This window comes from Panthera onca, chromosome B1 (assembly GCF_046562875.1).
Source record: "Panthera onca isolate mPanOnc1 chromosome B1, mPanOnc1 haplotype 2, whole genome shotgun sequence".
NCBI lineage: Eukaryota > Metazoa > Chordata > Mammalia > Carnivora > Felidae > Panthera > Panthera onca.
In genome coordinates, this window is record NC_138342.1 from 142,200,215 (window position 1) to 142,226,298 (window position 26,084).

General features: G+C 37.4%; 1 protein-coding gene across 1 annotated transcript in view; it reads left to right on the forward strand.

Annotated features, from left to right (window-relative positions):
- CPE (carboxypeptidase E) overlaps nt 1-26,084 on the forward strand; it is a 115,723-nt gene that overhangs the window by 84,562 nt on the left and 5,077 nt on the right. The window contains exons 4-7 of the mRNA XM_060653828.3: nt 7,690-7,807; nt 9,299-9,481; nt 20,257-20,396; nt 25,149-25,248. Coding sequence (XP_060509811.1) covers nt 7,690-7,807; nt 9,299-9,481; nt 20,257-20,396; nt 25,149-25,248 — 541 coding nt within the window. The remainder of the gene's footprint in view (nt 1-7,689; nt 7,808-9,298; nt 9,482-20,256; nt 20,397-25,148; nt 25,249-26,084) is intronic.

Sequence of the window (26,084 nt, forward strand, 5' to 3'; positions counted from 1 at the left end):
TAGAGCCCATAGTGGAGGAAAGGTGGAGAACCGCTGTTGGCAGCTTTCAGTTCCTCTTCGATTTTTCTAGGCCATTCTGCTTTGGCTCACCAACTACTTCTTGTACCTTTCCTAAGTGAGAATGTGGAAAGTATGATTTCTCCATTTTACTATAATGCCAAGGCTGCTCAAGTGTCCCTTGGGGTCCGGCAGCTGCTGGCCGACCCGTTCCTTAATTGGGCTCTCATAGTCCATATACCTAGTCCACCGACTCCTTTTTTGCTCCCTAAGCACACCATTTTCTAATGATTTTTTTAACGTTTATATATTTGTGAGAGAGCGAGTGAGTGGAGGAGGGGCAGAGAGAGAGAGAGGGGGACAGAGGATCTGGCTGCTCTGCACTGACAGCAGCCAGCCCAACGCAGGGCTCAAACACACAAACTGTGAGATCATGACCTGAGCCGAAGTCAGACACTCAACTGACTGAGCCACCCAGGCATCCCCCTTTTCTTATTATTTTATGCCTATTTATGTGTTGTTCCAACTGTCTGGCATGCTCTTTCCTTTCTTTTCCATGTCATCTCCTCTGTGAAGCCTTCTTCAGCTCTTCCAGACAGATCCTGTTAAGCTTCTTCGATGTTCTTTATAAATACTTCAGTGTGGTGCTTACAATTATATAGAGCTTTGTGTTTGTTATAATTACTTCTATAACTATTTTGCCTTTTAATTCTAGATTTCAGTCTTTTGGTTGCAAGAATTATAGTTTATATTTGAGCCTGACATAGCAGGCTGGAAATCTGTTATGAATGAATGCAATCGAGCTTGGCAAGCAAATCACAATATCTGAAAATCCACAGCTGGGGTTTCAGACAAGCATTCATCATGTGGTTGGGGCACCAGAGAGAGGATCCAGGAGATAAGGAGGGTCCTGGATTCTTGGTGTAAAGTTCTTAAAACTCTCCTGCCTATATTTAGGATTCATTCCAGAAACTTGGGCTATGCCTACAAGTGGAAACTGGTCTCAGAAAAGGGCTGGCAGGGGCTGAGGATTCTAGTAGAACCTGGTGAGTGGGTGACTTAAACATTCCTGCTTCTGATTCACAGATACAGTTGCATTTTCTCAGTCCCCATGCATCTTTCCTGGATGAAGGGAGAGCTGGAAAGGCAGGGGAGTGGGTGGGGTCAGCAGAGGTGAAAAGAGGGCAGTCCTGTGTGATAAGCTGTGAGGGAGCAGGAAATGAAAAATTGTTGTGGGAGCCCAATGCTGATATTAGCCTACAGACTTTACCCACTGCTTGCATTAACCTGCCTGTGCTGTCTTCACCAAATCTGAGAAATGAGAAAAGCAATTCCTGTCACCTCGCAAAGAAGAATCTATGAAATAAGTTCATGTTGACAGGACATTTGATTGGCAGCCTTTGTGCAATGCCATTATTTTCTGTCAGCACTACCTTCCTCTTCCCCAATAGAGCTTGTGTAATATTTGCATAATCTCTGTATTGGATATTTTCTTATTTCCAGCTTAAGCAATACTTACTTAAAAGGTGTATCTTCATGATACTTAAAAAAAATTAGAGCTTTCATTGAAACAATCTCAATGCCAATACTTTTTCTGGGTAAAGGTAAATTAAAGAGAAATACGTAAAAATTAAAAAATTGGTCTCTTTTCTGGAACAGAAGCAAGGTGTGTTTACATTAGACTAAATCTTCAGTAAACCTGCCTAATAATCCTGGGATGATATTGCTCATGTCTGGCTCATCTTGTCTTGTTTCCATCTCTGTCATTAAGACTGAGACAGTGTTTAGACTGTGCCTGGTAGGAGACATATAGTAGGCATTTACTTAATATTATTACACATTTCCCCTTTTCTGACTTCTCCTTCTCAGCTTCTATATCCCTATAGTAGTTTCTATGTTTATTTATTTATTTTTATGGAGATACAGTTGACATATAACAGAACATTAGTTTCAAATGTGCAGCATAATGATTTGGTGTTTGCATATATTGTGAAATAACCACAATAAATCAGTTAACCATTAGTCACCATACATACAGTTTTTTCTTGTGCTAGAACATTTAAGATCTACTCTCTTAGAAACCTCAAATATAGAGTACAGTATTATTAATATAGTCACCCTGTTGTACATTATATCTCCATGACTTATTTTATAACTGGAAGTTTATACCTTTTGACCACCTTCACCCATTTCCCTCCCCATCCCCCAACACTGCCTCTGGCAACCGCCCATCTGTCCTTATAATGGTTTTTAAATGTCCAGATTTGTAGGAATTAGGGGTTAAAAATGCAGATTAAAAAAAAAAGTTTTTATTTGTTTATTTTGAGAGAGAAAGAGAGAGCAGGGGAAGGGCAGAGAGAGAGAGAGAGAGAGAGAGAGAGAGAATTCCAACCAGGCTCTCAGTGTGGAGCCCAACACCGCTGGAAACCACGAACCGTGAGATCTCGACCAGAGAGCTGAAATCAAAAGTCGATGCTTAGCCTATTGAGCCACCCAGGTGCCCCCCCCCCCCCAACATGCAGATTTTTATGAATGCTGATTCAGGAAGTCTGGTGTGTGTGTCCTGGGGAAATGGGTGATGAAGAGGAGTCTACATTTTTACCAAGTGCTCCAGCTGTTTCCTTGTTCTTCTGAGCCTCTGAATAAAAGTTCTCTCTTGCTCCTGTCTTTTCTCATCTGTTCTTGAGCTCTTTGGCCTGGTCACCACCACTGTTATCTGGGTTTAGTACATGAGCCTTGGCCTGGATTGTTTCAAAGCAGAGTGGATTAAATCAAACAATTTTATTAAATTTATACTTGTCTTTAGTGGCTAGAGTTGTGAAGAAAAGGAAATAAATACAGCTTTAATATATTTTAAAAGCCAAAGCCATCTAATTATAGAACATAACATTTGAGCTCTATTTACAGTTCTTAAATGGAAATTTTAAAGGTGGGTCATAATTGATTCTAGCTTCTGTTGGGGCTTAATCTTGAAGGTGTTCCAGAAGTTTCTCTATGGATTACTTAAAGACATAATTACAGTACAAAGAGGATCTCATCATTTAGACAGCCTAAAGCATTCTATTAATAGCCAAAGACAAACTGAGTTTAATTTGTCAAATTGTGGAATTTACTCACTTAATTTACTCACGTGTTACTGGTAACACGTCTATTAACAACAGTGTATATATAAGAATTAACAGTAGGTCAAACCTAATGGCCGAATATGATTTTGTGTATTAAGGACTGTAAAATTTATTTCAAAAGTGATTCTTAAAAATGTTTTTTATTACAAAATTAATATGTTATTATGAACAAAAAGATAAAGTAAATATAAATGAGGAGAAAAATAACCCTTTACCCTATAGTCTTACATGACCGCCATTCACATTTTGGCATGTATCCTTCAGGATTATTATTATCTTTTAATTTTTTTAATGTTTATTTTTGAGAGAGAGAGAGAGAGAGAGAACAAACACAAGGGGGGTAAGGGCAGAGAGAGAGGGAGGCACAGAATCCAAGGCAGGCTCCAGGCTCTGAGCTGTCAGCACAGAGCCCAACGCAGGGCTGGAACTCACCAACCATGAGATCTCATGACCTGTCTGAGCCGAAGTCCGACGCTTAACCGACTGAGCCACCCAAGCACCCCAGAATTATTTTGTATGCATGTATCAATCTGTGAATGTATGGAAGCATACATGCACACTGTTTTGAACCCTCTCAGGTGAATAATAAATACAACAGTAGAGTCTGTCACTGTATGGCTTTGCCTCCTGACCTCCCACTCAAACCAGTCCTTTGCCCCCGGGGGGTGCTTGCCTACTTCCTCCAAGTGTGCTCTTCTCCTTTCTTATTTTTACCACTCCCCTTTCCCCCTGTCCAAACCCTGCCTTATTTTCCCCCGAGGCATAGTGGAGTTACACCCTCTTCCTAAAGTCTTCAGAGATTTCTGTCTCTTCTCAACTCATTGAAACAATTGTCAGTACCAATCACTGGGTTTGAGTGAATAGGAGGAATGAAAAGGTTGAACACGGAAGGGGATTGACAAGAAATTCAATAGTACAATGAAAACTTTAAGCAGAACATCCTAAAAGAATGTGTTACACTCATATCATATGACACTATTGCCATTTTTTGAACAGTCGAGCCTAATAAACCATAAATTCATCGCAAAGAAAAGCATATGCATTTTTTGGATTAAAGATTTTTTTGATTAAGTGATCCATATATGTTCTTTTAAGGTTGATTTAAATCAAAATTTAAACTGGATTTAACAAATTAATTTGAATTTCAGAAACAAATTTAAGTATGTGTAAGAATTTAGTATATGGTAAGGGAATGTTTCAGATCATTGTGGAAAGAAAGGATAAATTCTATATATGAAATTGAGACAAATCCATCTCACAAATATCAGCATAAATCAACATAAAATGTATCTATCTATCTATCTATCTATCTATCTATCTAAACATGAACCTCATAAAGGAAAACTTTGGTAAATATATAATTTTTAGAGGGGGATAGAGCTTCTAAATGCCTTATATAGAAAAACTGGCACATGGTGACCACTTAATAGCTTTTGAGTGAATGAATAAAATAAAAAAACAAAGGAAGAGACCATAAAGAAAAGATCAGATTTGACAACATAAATACCTTAATATTTTGTATTTTAATTATTATCATTATTAAATTTGAAAGAAATAAACTTGAAAGACAAATGACAAACTTAGAAAGTGTCTATAATATAGATGGTCATGTTTTTACTGAGTAAAAAACTCTTACAAATTAATAAAAAAAGATCAACATTTCAATAGAAAAATCAGTTAAACCATGTATAAAAGTGTCACCAAAGAATAAACATGAATGGTGACTAACATATAAAAATGGTTCTAGTGTTGTTAATTAAAGAGGCATATTTAAAAAAAATTCTAATTTGTCGTGTATCAAAGTGACAGATTAAAACACACACACATATCCTATGTTGGTAAGAGTGATGAGAAATAGGTTTAATATACTATTGCTGTATTTTACAGACAAGCAATTTAGAATGCGTGTTTAAAATTTAAAAAATGTGCTTAGCTTTTGGTTTGATCATTCAATTTTTAGGGAAATTTCCTTAAGCAAAGTATAGATCTGCACAAAGAGTAACTACAAGCATGTTCATAGAATTTTCTTTTATAGTGAACAACTCAATACCCAATAATTAGAGATCCTATCCCCTAGCTTTGTTGAAATGTAATTGACAAAAATTGTATAGATGTAAGGTGTACAACGTGATGATTCGATATATGTATACATTGTGAAATGATTATCACAATCAAGGTAATTAACATATCCATCCCCTCACATAGATGCCTTAGTTTTCTTTTGTGGTGAGAACAGCTTATAATCTACTCTTTCAGCAAATTTCAAGTATACGATACAGTATTATTAAGTCACCATGCTATGCATTAGATCCCCAGAACTTATCTTATAACTGAAAGTTTGTACCCTCAGACCAAAATGCTCCCTTTCTCCCCAAAACCTCCCACCAATTGGAGATTGTCAGTGCTGGTGCATTGGTCTGGAGCCAGACTGACTGGGCTTGAGTCCAGGCCCTGCCACTTACAACTGACTGGCCTCATGCTATATTGCCTAAATTCTCTGTGTCTCAATATGCTCATCTGTAAAATGGGAGTACATATAGTCCCTATTTCATAGGATGGATGCGAGACTTCAATGTGTCACACAGAAAGTGTTTAGTAAGTATTAACCATTATTTTATTCATGTTTAAGAACGATACATCTAGGGGCGCCTGGGTGGCTCAGTCGGTTGAGCGTCCGACTTCGGCTCAGGTCATGATCTCACGGTCTGTGAGTTTGAGCCCCGCGTCGGGCTCTGTGCTGACAGCTCAGAGCCTGGAGCCTGCTTCCGATTCTGTGTCTCCCTCTCTCTCTGACCCTCCCCCGTTCATGCTCTGTCTCTCTCTGTCTCAAAAATAAATAAACATTAAAAAAAAATTTAAAAAAAAAGAATGATACATCTATACATTATATACTACCCAGACATTACCACAATAATTTAGAAGGCTATTCAATGACATGAAAAAGTATTTGTTACCTGTTGTCAAACAAAAAAGGTCACATATGAAATGATACATAAATTATCACGTTTAGAAAATATATAAGTGTTTGGAAAAAGACTGAGAAAGATATATGTAAATGTTAGCAATGGGTATCCTTAGAAGGTAAAATTATGAATAAAATAATCTTCTTTCTTTGTGTTTGTCTCCTTTACATTTTCTATAATAAACATTTTTTAAAGGTTATTTTATTTTGAGAGAGAGAGAGAGAGAGAGAGAAAGGGAGAGAAAGGATCCCACGCAGGCTCCGCACTGAGTGCAGAGCCCGACATGGGGCTCCATGTCAAGAACTGTGAGGTTATGACCTGAGCCGAAAGGCTGAGTCAGACGTTTAATCTACTAAGCCACCCAGGTGCCACTACAATAAACAGTTTTTATAGGGAGAATGAGATAAGCCATTAAACAAATAATAAAAACATCACCCTATTCTAAATCACACTTTTTCACAAATTGTAAGTTGCCTACGTGGAAAATAAGATATTTTTGATACATTAAAAAAGTTGACATACTGACAATAACATGGGCTTTATAGTTTCATAGACTGAATCCTCAGCTGTGTGAACTTGGATGTATTATTGACACACTCAACCCCTAGATTCTTCCCTGTGAAAGGGGGATGAAGATCTGTGTATACAATGGGGATGTGTGATGCTCATTCATAAATTGAACAGAGCTATAGAAATACAAGATCTTACTGTAACCATTAAACCCTACTGATGCTGTTAGATTTTCTGTCCCAAGGAACAGTACAGATCACATCTCCAGGAAAATATTTCTCTTTTTTTAAATCAATGAGGTACTTGGGAGTTTGAGAGTCTTCCTAGTTAGTATTGAAAACTCATCACATGAAAGATCAAGCTTCTGGCTCCAGATTAATTCTTTGCTATAAATTTCTTCCGTCTTTTATTACCAAGATATGAAGGGCTGTGAGTCGTTAAAAGACAACATGAATTTCTGAAACTTTTGCCTTTGGTTAAGATGGTTTTCTTAAAGTAAAGTGGTGTTTTACAGTGAGTTTTGAAAGAGACCCAGTTTAATATTTTTTACAGGGACAGTGTTAGAAGTAGAGGGAATTGGAAAAATAGTAAGCAATAAAAGAAAATAATAAATAATAATTATTAATAATAAAAGAAATAAAATCTCCCATATATTTCTAGAGTTTAATCACCATAGGGAAAGAACCTAGTTCTTCAGTCCAACTATTTTCTTTTTTCATTTTCTTACTCTTAGCTATTATTAACAAAGATCAGATGGAGACGCCCCAGAATTTGAAAGTGATTTGCACAATGGTTTTCAAGTTTCAAAGAGAAAAAAGCTGGCAGCTCACAAAAGTAAAACTTCTAACGAAACTTAAACACTATTGCAATATATTTTTTTATTATAAGTGAGAATATAGAGATGGAAATACTGTTCTTACTGGAATCTTTTTTATTTTTATGAAAACAGCCGCAAAGTGCTTGAAATATGGCCTATGCCCAGCTTTCAATGATTGTTGTTCTTGTTGTTTTTCTTTTCTGTGCCTTTCCTGTCAAGCGATCCCCCCAATGATAATCAAATTTATAATCCTTTTAATCTCTAATCTTGAATACAGCTTGCTCCTGAGACCAAGGCAGTCATTCATTGGATTATGGATATTCCTTTCGTGCTCTCTGCCAATCTCCACGGAGGAGACCTCGTGGCCAATTACCCATATGATGAGACTCGGAGTGGTAAGTGTTTTTCTTGTTTCTTTAATGGTTCAAGGTTTACACTTACCTTATGAGGATTTATAGAATGATTTCTATAATATCCTTTTAAGGAACTGGTCCGTAAGTGATTTTACCTATAGAAATACATACGTTTAATAGGAATATCCCTTATTTCATGTGGCACGGGTATATATGTATATTTCATGTGGCACGGGTATGCAGCAAAGGACTGTAAGTTTTTCATAAGCTTAGTTGAAGAGGAATGTGATCTTGACAGAATGCAGGAGAAAGAGAGAAAACAGACATTATGAACTTGGGTCATTCTTGAACCCTGGAAGAATGGAGAGATAATGGGAGGTATATAGGTGTGTGGACAAGATGGCTTAAAAGTGGAAGCAGTCTTTTCAGAAGTTGATGAGGGCCCATGTGGATCTCTACGTGTTTTAACATACACTCACACTTTCACATTTGGAATGATGGTGTCGGGCGCGGGGGTGGGGAGTGGTACTTTGACTTTCTCTAACTAGTTTTAGTTAAATTTCAGGCACAGCAAGCTTTAGCCAGAGAGTTATTTTCAACTTTTTTTTTTTTTTTTTTTTTGCTCCAAGAAATTTCCTGCTTTGGATGGATTCTGAGGGTGTTTGGAGAATTGCTTTTTGTAAGCACAGGATAATAATTTTATTTTTTTATTTTTTTTTTAAATTTTTTTAACGTTTATTTATTTTTGAGACAGAGAGAGACAGAGCATGAACGGGAGAGGGTCAGAGAGAGAGGGAGACACAGAATCTGAAACAGGCTCCAGGCTCTGAGCAGTCAGCACAGAGCCCGATGCGGGGCTTGAACTCATGGACCGTGAGATCATGACCTGAGCCGAAGTCAGACGCTTAACCGACTGAGCCACCCAGGCGCCCCACGGATAATAATTTTAGATATTGGAAACTCTGAGCTTTGAGGAAAAGTCTCTGCTGAAACATCATTAAAATTTAGAGATTTCTTAGTTTGTCAATAGCTGGGAAATTTAAAAGCTTAGCATATTTTATAACATATGAAGAAGAATATAGTGTATCAAAATATATATTATTTATTTACATATTACACATAGGAGATTTTTTAAAACATTTAAACTCAAATACTAAAAATATGTGTGAGAGTGGCTCACGGTGGCTGTGAGGTTGGTACAGGTACATTTTTAAAATTAAAAATTTTAGCAATGGAAATCTTACTGTTTTTTCAGGTCTAGTTCACCACAAGTTTATCACCTTTTCTCCTGAAGCTTTCAATTCATAAATAGAATGTGCATTCTACCCAATTTCTACATTGTTGCATGGAACGGAATGTTATAGAATTTAAAAGCTAAGTGTAGCTTTTGAGCACTTAAACCTTCACTCCTTTCCCATAGTGATGTAGCTAAAGAAATACATCAGCAAGAAACAACACTGAATCACTCTTCAGAAAACAAGGAGTGCTCCTTGGTCTGTGTTAATTTCTTTAATCTGTGGGTTTATTTACTAGGTAGTGCTCACGAATATAGCTCCTGCCCAGATGATGCCATTTTCCAAAGCTTGGCTCGAGCGTATTCTGCTTTTAACCCACCCATGTCTGATCCCAATCGGCCACCATGTCGCAAGAATGACGATGACAGCAGCTTCATAGATGGAACAACCAATGGTGCTGCTTGGTATAGTGTACCTGGTGGTGAGTTTCCGTTTCGCTTTTTGATCATGTGATAGTGAATTCTTTATAATTACCATTTCACTTTAGAGATTTTTCAGTCCTCCTCAAACATTAAGAAATAGGCTAACCCTATAGTTCATTAAAATTAGCTTTCTGCATGAATGGTTGTTGTGTACAGGTTTGTTTTTGTTGATTTTTAAAGATCAAGATGCTAATTGAAGACATAGAAGAAATGAACTAAAGACACGTATTGGGAAAATATAAACTGAATATTATTAACTACCCTACTTTTGAAATTCTGGCCCTAGGGAATAAGATAGCTTCCTTATTACATGTTAGTTAAGCTTTTACTGTAGGCAAATGTATTTTTTGGAGGGCAGGCTTTGGCTTTTAGCATATCTTGGTCTAGATACCTTTTTTTTTTTTTTTTTCTTTTAGATGATGGGATAATGGGGACTGTTTGATGTGTAATATTAGTTTTATCTTCACTGCTATAATAAGCACTATTATGTCATGAAACTCTTCACCTTTTATGGGGTCTGAAAAGGGAAAAGCCCACATGCAGCTCAGATGCTGGAGAAAGCATCTTCTAGACAACCAGGGGAGCACTCCTGAGTCCCTTTGCCCCATATGGACTTTAGAGCTGTGGTTTTCCTTCCTTCCTTCCTTCCTTCCTTCCTTCCTTCCTTCCTTCCTTCCTTCCTTTTTAAAGCTTATTTATTTTCAGAGAGAGAGAGAGAGACAGACAGAGAGGGAGAGAACAAGGAGGGGAGGGGCAGAGAGAGGGGGATCCCAAGCAGGCTCTGTGCTGTCAGCACAGAGCCCAATGCAGGTTTTGAACTCATGAACCATGAGATCATGACCTAATCCAAAACCAAGAGTCTGTCACTTAACCGAGCCCCTACAGAGCTCTTATTTTCATGGCTACCCGGACCACCACAGTTGTGTAAGAGTCACTCTACTGAAGATGAAGAATGAAATGTAAAGCTACTGATGTGGTCTTTTCCCCCTCTTTGCCCAAGAAGGATTGTCTATGACCCACCTGAAAATGCAGGAGAATTAGGGCAGTAGCAGCACTAGCTAATTATAGGGTTTGGTTTGTTTATTTCTTTTATTGAATTATGCCCTGAGGAAAATATTATTCCTGATTTTGTTTCTGATATATGTCTATTCTGTTTCAACTTATATTTTGCATCATGCCAGATCAGATTTAGCACTTTTCTCCTCTATACCTTGAGGAATAAAGTCAGATTTAGGATTTAGACTATGTTGAATACATCATATGGGAAGAAATTTTATAATTCAGTTTTTATAAAAGCTTTAATGATACTTTTGGTCTTCCCTTTATGGACAAACAGTGTATTGTCTACAGAATACCAAGAAATCCCTATCTGTAAAATAATGACTATGATATTAATAGTATTAATCTTAGAGATCATAAACCACAGTAATCAGTCAAAGAAAGCCTTGACTTTCTTTAACTCTCTAGTGAATGAAATCAGTGCCCCTTATGTCCATGTTTTCTAGAAGCAGAGCCTGAGATAGGGATTTGGATGCTTGTAATTTATTGAGGAAGTGCTTTTTTAGGAAAAACCCTGTATGGAAGTGAGGGAAGCAGAGTAAGGAAGGGGATAGAGCTGAACAAGGAAGTGATCCCAGGGACAGTGTAGCCTTGGCTTGGGCTTTTGGGAGAAAGTATAAATCACAGGCAAGGTTGTCCTGCCTTGATGATTGCTGTGGAGGGTTTTGGAATGGGATATAGGAGATAGAACCCTGAAGCCAAGTGGGGTTTCCAATTCTCCTGGAAAACAGGGGCAGCTCTGAGCTCTTAATAGCCAACACTTCAACAGCAGTTTGGGGTGGACACTCCAGCTCAGGAAAAGCAAGGTCACTTTGGTGGCTCAGTCGGTTAAGCATCCAGCTTCGGCTCAGATCATGATCTTGCGGTTTTTAAGTTTGAACCCCACATGGGGCTCACTGCTGTCAGCACAGAGCCTGCTTTGATTCTCTGTCCCCCTATCTGTGCCTCCCCTGCTCACGCTCTCTCTCTCAAAAATAAATAAAAAACAACAAAATAAATAAACAAAAAGCAATCTGGTGGAACCAACAGCATTCACTATTAACTTGAATCAGGTTCAGAGTAAAATTGTTCTGGTTATAGAATCTTCTCTCTTGGTGCAGTTTGAATTGTTATTATTGTGCCTCAAATGTAGGAGATATTCAGTGATTGTTAAATTAATATGTACTATATATTTTTTTAAATTTTTAACGTTTACTTTTCCTTGAGAGAGAGACAGAGTGTGAGTGGGGTAGGGTAGAGAGAGAGGGAGACACAGAATCTGAAGTCGGCTTCAGGCTCCGACCTGTCTGCACAGAGCCTGATGTGATGCAGGGCTTGAACCCACAAACCGTGAGATCATAACCTGAGTCAAAGTTGGACACTTAACTGACTGAGCCACCCAGGTGCCCCAATATGTAGTATATTATTAAGACTCTCAATCCCTCAGGATGATACTGGGATATTGGTTAGACTTAAAGAATAAAATAGTATGTTAGATCATCTTACATGACTGTTCAAGCTCTTCCTTGATAGAAAAGTAGGTTTAGAGGGACGCATGTTTCTTCTGCAGGCCAGTAAGGGTTGAGTATTTGTCTTTTTTTTTTTTTTAAAATTATTATTATTTAAGAAATTAATTTTTTCCCCAGCTTCATTAACATATAATTGTATATAACATCATGTAAGTTTAAGGTGTCTGATGTGATTTATTTCATGTATGCATTATATAAATGATTACCTAATAAGGTTAGTTAACACATCCATCACTTGACATAATTACCATTTTTCTTTTTTTTGTGTGTGATCAGAACATTTAATATCTACTCTCTCAACAGCTTTCAAGTATATAACATAGTATCATTAACTGTAGTCACCTTGCTGTATATTACATGCCCAGGACTTACTCATAATTGACAGTGAGTACCCTTTGACCAACATCTCCTTATTTCCCTGTCCCCCTCTAGGCAACCACTGCTCTACTCTGTTTCTATGAGTTTGGCTTTTTAAAATTTCACTTATAAGTGAGATCATTTAGTATTTGTCTTTCTCTGTCTGACTTCTTTCACTTAGTATAATGCCTTCAGGGTCCATCCATGTTGTCACAAATGGGAGAATTTTCTTATTTTTATGGCCAAATAATATTCCCTTGTTTATATATCCCACATTTTCTTTATCCATTCATCTGTTCATGGACACGTGAGTTGTTTCCATGTCTTGGCTACTGTGAATAATGCCTCAGTGAACATGGGAGTGCAGATATCTTCCCTGGATAATGATTTCTTTTTCTTTGGATGTATATTCAGAATTGAGATTGCTAGATCATATGGTAGTTCTATTTTTAATTTTTTGGGGAAGCCTCTGAACCTACCATTTTCCATAGTGAATGTAGCAATTTACATTCTCGCCAACAGTCCACAAGGGTTCTCTTTTCTTTGCATTTTTGCCAGCAATTATCTCTTATCTTTTTGATAATCACCATTCTAACAATGAGTGGCATCTCATTGTGGTTTTGATTTGCATTTCCCTGATGATGAGTGATGTTGAGCATCTTTTCATGTCTGTTGGCCATCTCTAGGTCTTCTTTGGAAAAAATGTTTAGTCAGGTTGTCTGTCCATTTTTAATTGGATTATTTGTTTTTTGTTTTTTGAGTTGTATGAGTTCCTTATATACTTTTTATATTAACCCCTTATCAGATAGTTTGCAAATATTTTTTCCCATTCTGTGTATTGATTGCCTTTTCATTTTTTGGCTGTTTCCTTTTCTGTGCAGAAGTTTTCAGTTTGATGTAGTCCTGCTTGTTTATTTTTGCCTTTTTTGCTTGTGTTTTGCTGTTATAGCCAAAAAAACTATTGCCAAGACCAATTTCAAAGAGCTTTTTCTCTATGCTTTCTTCTAGGAGCTTTATGATTTCACTTCTTACATTTACTTTTTCAATCCATTTTGAGTTAGTTTTTGTGTATGGTGTAAGATAAAATTCCAATGTCCTTCATTTGCATGTGGATATCCAGTTTTCCCAACACCTTTGATTAAAGAGACTATTTTTTCCCCATTGAGTATTCTTGGTTTCCTTGTCAAAAATTAGTTGATTGTATGTGCAGGATTTATTTCTGGGCTCTTGATTCTGTACCTTTGATTTGTGTGTCTGTTTTTATGCCAGTATCACACCATTTTGATTACTATAGCTTTGTAGTATAGATCGAAATAGGAAAATGTAATGTCTCCAGGTTTATTCTTATTTCTCAAAATTGCTTCTGTTATTTGGTGTCTTTTATGGTTCCATAAATTTTAGGATTTTTTTTCTGTCTGTAAAAAAATGCCATTGGAATTTTGATAGGGATTGCATTGAATCTGTAGATGTTTTTGAGTAGTATGGATGTTTTAATCATATTAATTCTGATCTATGAACACAAGATATCTTTCCATTTATTTGTGTCTTCTTCAGTTTCTTTCATCAATGTCTTACAGTGTTTAGTTTATAGATCTTTCACCTCCTTGGTTAAATGTATTCCTGAGTATTTTATTGTTTTTGATACTATTGTAACTGAGATTGTTTACTTTCTTTGTTTTTTAGATAGCTCATTGTTGGTGTATAGAAGTGTAATTAATTTTTATAGGTTTATTTTGTAGCTTGCAACTTTAATGAATTTGGTTATTAGTTCCAACAGTTTTTTGGTGGGATTTTTAGGACTTTCTATGCATAAGACCATATTATATGCAAACAATAACAGTTCTACTTCATTTTTTTTTTTTTTTCCAATTTGGATGTCTTTTTTGTTTTTCTTGCCTGATTACTTTGGCTAGGATTTCTAATACTATGTTGCAAGGAGTGTTGAGAGTGGGCACCTTTTTCTTGTTCCTGATCTTAGAGGAAGCTTTTGGCCTTTCACCACTGAGTATGATGTTAGTTGTGGGCTTGTCAGATTGCCCATTATTATATTGAGGTACATTCCTTTTATATCTAATTTGCTGAGAGTTTTTATCATGAAAAGATGTTGAATTTTGTCAAAATCTTTTTATGCAGTTTTTGAGATGATTATGATTTTTATCTTTTATTCTATCAGTGTTGTGCCACATTTGTTGATTTGCCTATGTTGAACCAACTTTGCATCCCAAGTATGAATTCTGTGTGATCATTCTTTTTTTTTTTTTTTTTCAACGTTTTTTTTTTTTTTTTTTTATTTATTTTTGGGACAGAGAGAGACAGAGCATGAACGGGGGAGGGACAGAGAGAGAGGGAGACACAGAATTGGAAACAGGCTCCAGGCTCCGAGCCATCAGCCCAGAGCCTGACGCGGGGCTCGAACTCACGGACCGCGAGATCGTGACCTGGCTGAAGTCAGACACTTAACCGACTGCGCCACCCAGGCGCCCCTGTGTGATCATTCTTTATGATCCTTTTAATGAACTGTGGAAATCAGTTTGCTAGTATTTTATTGAGAATTTTTGCAACTGTATTCATCGGGGATATTGACCTGTAGTTTCCTTTTCTTGTAATGTCCTTATCTGGCTTTGGTATCAGGGTAATGCTGACCTGTAAAATGAGCTTGGGAGTGTTTCCTCCTCTTCAATTTTTTTGGGAAGAGTTTTAGAAGGATTGGTGTTAATTCTTCTTTAAATGTTTGGTAGAATTCACCAGTAAACCATCTTGTCCTGGGCTTTTCTTTGTTGGGAAATTTTTGATTACTGGTTCAATCTCCTTACTAGTAATAGGTCTATTTTAGATTTTCTGTTTCTTCATAATTCAGTCTTGATAGGCTATATTCCTCTAGGAATTTATCTGTTTTTTCAGGTTATCCAATTGTTGGCCTCATTCACAGTAGTCTCTCTCTCTCTCTCTCTCTCTGTCTCTTGAAAGGTAAAGTTTTGTTGGTGCCTGTCTCTAAAAGGGTTGGGATCATTTTAATAAAAAAGTAAATAAATAAAATAGTTCCACTATCTCTGTTCTGTAACAGCAAGTTATTATAGCAAAAAAGAGAGAGTGTAGGTTTCAGATTCATCATGGGGGCTGATGCCCAGTTACACCACTTTCTAGTTGTATTCACCCCAACTGCGACACATCAAACATATGATATAAGGATGACTTTTAGCATCTATATAAACAACACTGCCCTGAAAATTTTTAGCCAGTGCAATAGAATAGACAAGAAAAAACAAAGATGGAGAAAAAACATGGAAACATGAAGCATCATGTTGCATTGAAACAGTCATTGTGTAGAAGACAGAATTGCCTACTTTCTTGATTAGAAGTCCCAATAGATTTTACTGGCTAAATATGGTATATACACATACAATAGAATATCATTCAATCTTCAAAAGGAAGAAGATCCTGGCATTACGACAACATGGTTGAACCTGAAGGACATTATGCCAAGGGAACTAAGTTAATCTCACAAAAACAAATACTGCATGATCGACTTATATGAGGTGTCTAAAATAGTCAAGCTCATAGAAACCCAGAATATAGTAGGCTGAGAGTAGAGGGGAATGGGGAGTTCAATGGGTATCAAGTTTCAGCTATGCCAGATAAGTAAGTTCTGGAGGTCTGCTGTATGACAAACTGCCTATAGAGAATGATACAGTATTAGGCACATGACAATTTGTTAAGAGGGTAGATCTTATGTTAAATATTCTTAGCACAAAAGAAAAAAGAAGCATGTATTTCTGTCATATCAGTTGTAATGTCTTCTCTTCAATTTCTGATTTTTTTTTGAGTCATCACTCTCTTAATTCTTAAGTCTAGTTAAATGTTTGTCAGTTTTGTTTATCTTTAAAGAAAACCCAGCTGTTAGGCTTGTTGATCTTTTGTTTTACTTGTCTCTATTTCATTTGTTTCTGCTCTGATCTTTGTTATTTCCTTCCTTCTGCTAACTTTGGGCTTAGTTTGTTCTTCTTTTTCTAGTTTCTTGATGTATCAAGTTAGACTGTTATTTGAGATTTTTCTTTTTAATTAATGCAGGCATTTATTGCAATCAACTTTCCCCTTAGAACTGCTTTTGCTGCATCCCATAAATTTTGGTATGGTGTGTTTCTATTTTTGTTTTACGATATTTTGGTTTCCCTTTTTATTGCTTTTTTGACCCATTAGTTTTTCAGAAATGTGTAGTTTTAATTTTCTACATAATTGCGACTCTATACTGGACAATATTCCATGTGGGCTTGAGAAGCCATGTGTAACTCCATGTGTAATTCTGCTGTTGGATGGAATGTTCCGTATATGTGTGTTAGGTACATTTGGTCTAACATATGGTTCAAGGGCAGCTGTTTCCTTATTGATTTCTGACTAGATGATCTATCATTATTAAAAGTGGGATGTTGAAATCTCCCACTATTATTGTATTGCTGTCTGTTTTTCCCTTCAGGTCTTAAGTATTTGCTTAATATATTTATTTATTTATTAAAAAATTTTTTTAATGTTTATTTATTTTTGAGAGAGAGAGAGCGTGAACAAGAGAGGAGCAGAGAGAGAGAGAGACAGAGAGAGAGACAGAGAGAGAGAGACAGAATCTGAAGCAGGTTCCAGGCTCTAGCTGTCAGCACAGAGCCCGATGCGGGGCTTGAACCCACAAACTGTGAGATCATGACCTGAGCTGAAGTCGGACGCTTAACTGACTGAGCCACCCAGGCGCCCCTTGCTTAATATATTTAGATGCTTTAGTGTTGAGTGCATATATAATTTTCAAGAGTTATGTCCTTTGATGAACTTACCCTTTCATCATTTTTTAATGACCTTCTTTGTCTTTTGTTATAGTTTTTTGGCTCAAAGTGTATTTTGTCTGATAAAAGTATAGCTACCCCTGATTTTTTTAGGTTTCCGCTTGCATGGAATATCTTTTTCCATTCCTTCATTCTGAGCTTTCATTGTCCTTAAAGATGACGTGAGGCTCTGGTAGGCACCATATAGTTGAGTCTTGTTTTATTTTGTTTTGTTTTCTTTTTTAATCCACTCTGATGCTCTATGTCTTTATGGAGAATTCAAACTATTAATATTTAAAGTAATTATTGATAGGTAAGAACACAATACCATCTTATTGGTTCCTGGCTGTTTTGTAGTTCCCTAGTTCTTTTCTTCCCCTCTTTCTGCCCTTCTTTGTGAATTGATGATTTTCCTTAGTGATATACTTTGATTCTTATACCTTTATCTTTTGTGAATTTACTATGTTTTTGCTTTGTTGTTAGCATGAGGCTTACATCTTATAGACATAACAGTCCATTTTAAGGTGATAACAACTTAATTTTGATCACTTACAAAAACTCTTTGTACTCCTTTTCCCACCAAACATTTTATGTTTTTTGATGTCACAGTTCACATTTTTTCCTGTTGTGTATCCATTAACAAATTACTGTTGCTATAGTGGTTTTTAATACTTTTGTCCTTTAATCTTCATACTAGAGTTCAGTGATTAACACATTACTATATTATAGTGTTAGAGTATTTTGAATTTGACTATATATTTATCTTTACCAGTCAGTATGTTGCATATTTTTATGTTTCCATGTTACAGATTAGTATCCCTTCATTTCAGCTTGAAGAACTCCTTTCAGCATTTCTTGTAAGACATTTCTAATGGTGATGAACTCCCTCAGCTTTTGTTTGGGAATGTCTTTATCTCTTCTTCATTTCTGAAGGATAGCTTTGCTGAGTAAAGTATTCTTGGTTGGCAGTTTTTTCTTTTAGCACTTTGAACATATCATTCCACTCTCTCCTGGCCTATAAGGTTTTTGCTGAGAAATCTGTTGATAGCCTTACTTGGGGGTGGGGAGGGATTCTTTTGTAAGTTACAGACTGCCCCCCCCCCACCAGCTGCTTTTAAGATTATCTCTTTGTCTTTGATTTTTTGGCTGTTTTATTATAATATGTCTTGGAGAAGATCTTTTTGAACTGAAATTTTGGGGGGACCTATGAGCTTCCTGAACTTGGATGTCCAAATTTCTCCCTGGATTTGGGAAGTTCTAAACCATTATTTCTTGATATTACCTTTCTGCCTTTTCTGTCTCTCTTCTCCTTCTGGGACTCTAGTGATGTGTAGATTATTTTCTTCATGGTATTCTGTAATCTTGTAGGCTTTCTTCACTCTTTTTCATTCTTTTTTCTTTGTTTTCCTATGACTGGATAATTTCAAATGACCTGTTTCTGCCCACTGATTCTTCTGTTTGATCCAGTCTTCTGTTAATGCTCTCTATTGCATTATACCCACTCCTCCCCTGCCATTTAATTCTTTATACTTTTTAGCTCTCAGACTTCTGTTTGGTTCTTATGATTTCTGTCTTCTGTTAAAATTCCCATTTTGTCCACATATTATTTTCCTGATTTCATTGAATTGTGTTTCTATTATTGAATTGTGTTTTCTTATAGCTCACTGAGCTTCCTTAAAACAACTATTTTGAATTTTTTATTGGGAAAATCACAAATCTCCATTTCTTTGCAGTTGGCTACCAGAAAATTATTGTGTTCCTTTGATAGTATCATGTTTCCTTTGTTTTTTTAATGTTCCTTGAAGTCTTGTGTTTCTGCCTTCACATTTGAAGTAGTTACCTCCTTCTGTCTTTACTGACTGGCTTTGGTAGAGTAATAACTTGTTAGCCCTGCTAGAGATTCTGAGGCTTTCCCAGACCTTTTCTGTGACATACCTGCTCCAAACTTCTTAGGGGGAGAATACTTAAAATTGCATGCCTTCTTTTGATCCTACAAGGTCCAGATCAATTGCTGATAGACTCTTGTTTGTTTTCCCCAGGGCAGTGCTAAATGCTCAAATTTGTGTCCTTTCTCTCAGGCCTGCAGATCTGGGCCAGCTTCATGCATGCTGTATGACTCATGAGACATCTTCAAATGCTTGCTGTTGCTATTGTCAGTGGCACACACAGAGAGCTGGCTATAGGGTGAGAGGTGTGTGGATGGTGTATGCAGAATGTTAGGAGTGCCTGTGGGCCATTGTGGGGGGTGGATATTCAGGAAAGGTGGCCCCAGCAGCTAATGGGCAGGCTTCCTGATGGGATCTGTGACATGGTTAGTAAGATTCACATCCCTTTGATGCACTCTGAAAGTCTTGGCTACTGTTTGCTCAGCCAAGCCATGTAGCATACTTTAGTTTTCTGGATGGGATGAGAAAGAAGCTGTGACAAGCACAGCTCATTCACAGGATCCTACTTTTCCTTGTGGGAGGAATCGTGGATGAAAAAGTTCTCTCTTGGCACTGAGCTATGCCACCGTGGGGAAGGGGTGATACAAGTAAAGCAAAACCATTACTGTCATTTTCTTCAATGCATCCAATCTTCGACTTTTTCCACCAATGGTGTACTGGAACTTCTACACTGGACTCTCAGCCTTCCACAAAGGCACTCTGTTCCATGGGTGATTGCCCAAATCGGTATTCTTTTTCGAGGAAGATGGTAAGAAAACCCCTATTTTGTCATTTGGATGTCATTGTTCCCAGTTTTCTTCTTTGAAGTCAATGCCAACAATACGGAACACGGTTGATGCCTGCTTTGGCACCCTACAACAGCAATGCACTAAGTAAATGCTTAAGAACCTGAGAGATTTTGTGCTCTAAGGCAGTAACAGTCTCCCAATTATGTTGTTCTGTCCCTTACAGGAGGTGATTTTCCTTGTGGTTTCCCATAGGCTACTCAAAATGTACTGGTTGGTGTGTCTTTTACTTGGCTCTCCATTCAGCAGAACGGCTTGTGTAGAGTTTTAGTCTCCACATGTGTATTTTGACTTTTCATTTGGTGCTTTGGCAGGAATGCAAGACTTCAATTACCTCAGCAGCAACTGTTTCGAGATCACCGTGGAGCTTAGCTGTGAAAAGTTTCCACCTGAAGAGACTCTAAAGAGCTACTGGGAGGATAACAAAAACTCCCTTATTAGCTACCTCGAGCAGGTAAACACCATCTCCAGCATAAAATGGGAGATCTAAGAGCATTTAAATCTGGCATACAATGATTTCCTCAGAGGAGTCTGGTCCAGAGGAGTCCATCTGACTCATAATGAGGACTCTACATTTGGAAAACATGTCAGTAGTGGTCCAAACAGGCTTTCATTTGTCAGAGATTTTGTGGTTCATAAATATTCCCTGAGAACTGATTAAACTGAGATTTGTGGGAAGTGACGTGATACCCTGTTTTCATTCATATTGCTCTAAGCCAGGCAGTCCTAGAACCCTCCTCCATCCTGCTCATCTTGGGCCAGTCAGCCATCCCTGGCAGGACTAGGACAAGAGTGAGGTAAGTGAGGCACTGAGGGCCCAAAATTTAAGGAGGCACTTTTTCTTGGAGGCACGTGGGTATAGGATTAGCACCTGAGTGTGAGTGCTTCCTTAAATTCTGTGCCTCACATGCTCCACTTGTCTCAGCCTCGACTTAGATCTCAGGTAATCATAATAATTACCTTTATGGGGTGTTTACTGTTTCCCATGCATTGTTCTGAACGCCTTACATGTAATTGTTAATGCATTTAATTTTCACAACAAACCTGTGGGGGAAGTGGTATCATCATCATCATCATCATCATCGTCATCTTCATCATCTTCATCATCTTCATCGTCATCATCATCCCTGAATTAAAAGTGAGGAATCAGAGACCAGACAAGTTAAACAGCCTGCCTGAAGTCAATCAGGCAGAATTTCATTTCATTTTATTTTATTTTATTTTATTTTATTTTATTTTTTTAAATATTTTATTTATTTTTGAGACAGAGACAGAGCATGAGCGGGGGAGGGGCAGAGAGAGAGGGAGACACAGAATCCGAAGCAGGCTCCAAGCTCTGAGCTGTCAGCACAGAACCCGACGCAGGGCTCGAACTCACAAACCGCGAGATGATGACCTGAGCTGAAGTCGGACGCTTAACTGACTGAACCACCCAGGGGCCCCAATCAGGCAGAATTTTAAACCAGGCTATCTAGTTCCAGAATCACCATGCCATATTGCCTCTGATGACAGAAACTTAGATCTTCACTAGACAGGCACTTATATAACCATTCCTGTGGAGTCTGTACAGAATTTGGGGGGGGGGGAGGGGAAATCTCATCATCTACCAGAGTTAGATACCTTACCTACTGAGACTCAATACAGGCCACACCCTGCCAACCCCACATCTCTATACTATGTAGACATTGGCACCAGCGGCCATGGGGGCGAAACAGACCTAAAGACTCTGTTCCTTGCCTGCAGTGCCGTGACAGTCTTCAAATTGCATTCTGTATATGTCTGTTTACACCCAAAGCCAGATAGGGTGATATCAGTTTCACATGCCAGCAGATAGTCCAGATTAATTTAAAAACTAATTTGATACAAACAAATGCTATGAAATAAACGTGAATCTATTTGCATATATGTTGACATACAAACATGCATATGAGACTGATGCATTTAAAAAGCTGTAAAATCAGCTCAAGTATTCTTTTACATGTGTCAGATATCCATATAGTACCTTACCAAAAGAGATTCTCATGGAATAGATCCACTGTTACTCACAATGATTAAAAATTACTTATTACACAGGATTTTTTCAATCAGTGGAATCCCGCTTCATGTTAATATAGAAAGGCATTTTCAGCAACAGAGGCTAAGGATAATTAGCCATGTCGACCCTAGAATGACCTTGATAGGAACCCCTCTAATAGTGTCTCCTTCAAGGAGAGCTGTAAATGTATTTTCTGAGTAGAGGAAGTAAGACTGGGCTATTTGGTATGTGTTCTCCATTTAGATATCAGATAATGTCTCTTTAATACAGTGCTTTTCATTTTATTTACATATTTTTTCAACAAAAATGTATTCAGCTACTCTAGTGTCCTAGGCACATGGTGAGGCACTGGGGATAGTGACTGACTTCATATTAGTGGAGTTCAGAGACATCAATACCTAATCACAAGAGAGGATGATAAATGCTAAAATAAAAGTCCATTACAAAATCGGTGGCAGTACACTGGGTCCCTAATCCAGTCCTGGTGGTTCAGCAAAGGCTTCTTGGGACTACTGTAAGATTTACTATAGTTGAAACACCAGTAAGATGATTACTCTGATCATCAATTGAAAAAACAGATTCAGCTGCTGCTTAAGTCTTGTTCTTAAGAAAAAAACTCAATATAAAACAAAACCCACAAAGGTATACCATCAGGAAAGAGGAGAATATTTGTTATATTTATGGTGGCAGTTAGGCATGTATTAATTCATCTAAGAGCTATATCAATTTATATAGAAATAAACTGAAAAGAAGAGGGTTGTACAGACCTGTTTTATGCCACTTGGAATAAGAATGTGATCTGTCCACAGATCAAGTGGTCCACCCTATAGGACATCAGTATTACGGTGCAAGTTGTGTAGAAGCAAGAAGAGTGATATTTACAATGAGCTCATCCAACTTGCTTCATAGAACACTCTAAGTTAGGGACTCAAAGGCTGATAACATATGAGTGAAGACTGCCAGAAGTTCTGTGTTGAAATTATTTCATTGACAATGAGGCACAGTATGGTGGGAATTAGTAATTGAACACCTGGACCTAAAGCCTAACCATGGATTAGTTTACGACTCATGGAAAATAGGTGATTAGGGGGTCTAATTCTATAATTGGTTGAGAGGAAATCTCTTGCAGAGTTTTAAAGGGATGTTTGTAGGAATTGGAATTGTAAAGTTAATTAGTACAGTTTGCTGTGGTGGAATGCCTCTCTCTCAATAGCTTTGGAACAGTCTAATTCTCAAAATTCCTCACAAAATTCACAAAGAATGGTTCATGGGTGCCTGCACCAGAATCACCTAGATTCTTGTTAAAAATGAGTTTCCTGTTCCGTCACTGAATCCCACTCCCTGCATGGTAGGACCCCCAAGTCTCCATTTCAGCAAGCTCTCTGGGTAACACTTAAGTATAGGAGGGCTTAAGGGTTACTGCTATGCACAGTTTTAGTAACTGTGGAGAATCTTCTGGATGTTCTTTGTTTCTCCAGCTTTGGTTGATTGATGTCCTGGAATCTGAGGAGAGAACATTACAGCAGGGACAAGTGTAGCAAATAGTTTCTTCAGGCATGAGTGAAATTTGAATTTCTCTGTGATTTCCTTTGCAAAAGCCATAAAGTGACAGCTGCATTCATGTAGAGTTGTGAGAGCCCATAACATTTCTATTGAGATTTATTACTACAGTGGAAGTTTTCCAACAGAGAAGTTTGCTCCAAAAACTGGCTTATCAGGGACAGATACTTATTTCACTATTTGTTAAGCTACAGACCATAAATCTTGGGTTGCAGAGGCTGAAAAAAGTAATGAATATTAACTGGGTGTATTTGTGCCTAATGCAGGTGAACTATATGTTTTTGGAGTGATTGTTTGGCTTATTTTCCAATGATAAGGAAATTTAAAAATTTATTTCTCTAAGGTTTATAATATTGATAATACCGGGATTTTGGTGCCTCAAGATGAATAAAGTACATGTAGGTAAATAATTGCTTGTTTGCAAGCTTTCTAAATTTCTTTGATGAGCCCTCATCTTAAGAAATGTAAAGTTTGTATTTTTTTCCCTGATTTTCTTCTCTATGTATATCTCTCTTCCTTTTCTGTAAAATTTTTCAGATCCCCAAATTGCCTTTAGAGGAAAGAAGTACATGTGATTTTTGTAGAGTTTCAGAGGTTTTGCTTTAAAAAAAAAATAGCAAATGCAAAAGGATTTGCTGATAATCAGGGGCATCCCCTTGCTAAAACATTGTACCACTGCCAGATTTATTCTCTGATGACAAAAGCATACTTGACACTTATTGTGCCTTCTGTAGGAAGGATTCCTGTATCATCGGTAGCAAAAGAATATTCACTCTCTAGGGTTAAATTGAGTGAGGAGGAACCTGAGCCAACCTGAGCCTTTGAGAGTTCGGGAATCTTCTGTTAAGTAATTAAGCTTAATGAATTACCATTTGGTTTTCCAGAAGCACTTTCCAAGAGACCTGAAGTGACTCTCTGTCACTTCAAACACATATTGATTTAGCTGAACCATTGTTTCAAAATGAGGGGAAAAAAATCTGCTTTTGTAGTTTGTATTGCTTTAGTTGTTGACTGCAACTTAATGTGGGGGGCATTATTCTTGACAGCATCTCCTTCATTTTCTTTCTGAATCGAATCTTCAGTTTTGAAGTTCACAGATCTTTCATGTCACTTATTTTCAAGCAAATAATACTGTTCGATTGCAAGAGCAGTCACAGTATGTGTTTTCATTCAACATGAACAAATATTAAAGGGCTGTAATGTAATATTATTCTTAACTGGCAGTGGCCATACAACCTATATATAGGTGACCCAATAAAAGAGGGACAAAGTCATGAAATATGCTAAGACCAGAACTACTTTACAGATGTGATAGACAATTTTGTTTTTGTTTTTGTTTTTCATTCTGGTGGTTTGGAAGGTACTTTAATGCCTTTCTTTCACTCAGAACGAGATTTCAGTTTTCAGGGTTTTTTTTTTTTCTCATTTGTCTACTTGAGGAAAAGCAGTGTAAAGAGTGTTCAACAAAATTCAGCAGCCTCTTCAGCATATTTTGATCCTTAAACAATGAGGATCTACAGTATTTTGCTAGCAAATAAGGAGATTCTTGACAGAGATGTGTCGTCAGATCATTTCTAGTATGATTTTTGTGGTTGTTCTTGACCTTTACAGATACACCGAGGAGTTAAAGGCTTCGTCCGGGACCTTCAAGGTAACCCAATTGCCAATGCAACCATCTCCGTGGAAGGAATAGACCATGACGTTACATCTGGTGGGTGTTCTCTGCCGTGATCTGGAGGCTCTAGTGTTATACACAGAGCACGATTACTTGTTATTATAGTTAACAATTTTTATGCTATTCTAAGCAAAACAATTGAATGCCTCCTGTCTCTTTACCTCCCTCTCCCCCAGCTTTGACCTAGTTAAATTTCCTTTGTGGGAGCGAATCAGGCACTCTGGATGGCTGCTGGCTTAGAAATTGGGGTGCAGCAGGTGGCGCCCTTTCCTCAGCTGTCTCAGCCTGGAGCTGCCGGGTGGTGCCACCCACTGGAGATTCTGTGGAATTCCTGAGGCAAAGGCAGATGAACTAGCTGGAGTTGAATTATCAGTGTCTTTCCCTTCTGTCTTAAGTGCTAATAAGCTGTTAATGGGACGACCTCAGGAGGGAGTGAAAAGAGGAGGAAAGAAAAATGCCAGTGTCTAGGATTCCTCACACATTTCTTTATTTCATCTGTATGAAAAATCCAGACTCATTCAGGGTTAAACAGGATGTTAACAGAATTGAGCTGGATGTTAGCTATTTCTGAGTTCCAAATGCCGTTTCCATTTTCCCTATTTGGAGACAAGGATGTATTTTCCTGGAAAACCTACATAGTCCCATTCCATTTATCCAGCAACAATATGTTTTTATGTATAATCTACTCATTTATTTCTAGACCTTATAATTAATGAACCTTTACCTTATTTTCCAAACCACTCTATACCATTACTTCTTTCTTAACCTCCTCATTTATAACTTGTATATTTTAAAAATCCTTAACGTTTCCCCTTTAAAGCTCCATTTATTTATTTATTTAACAAATATTTATTAAAACCCCAGAAGATGTG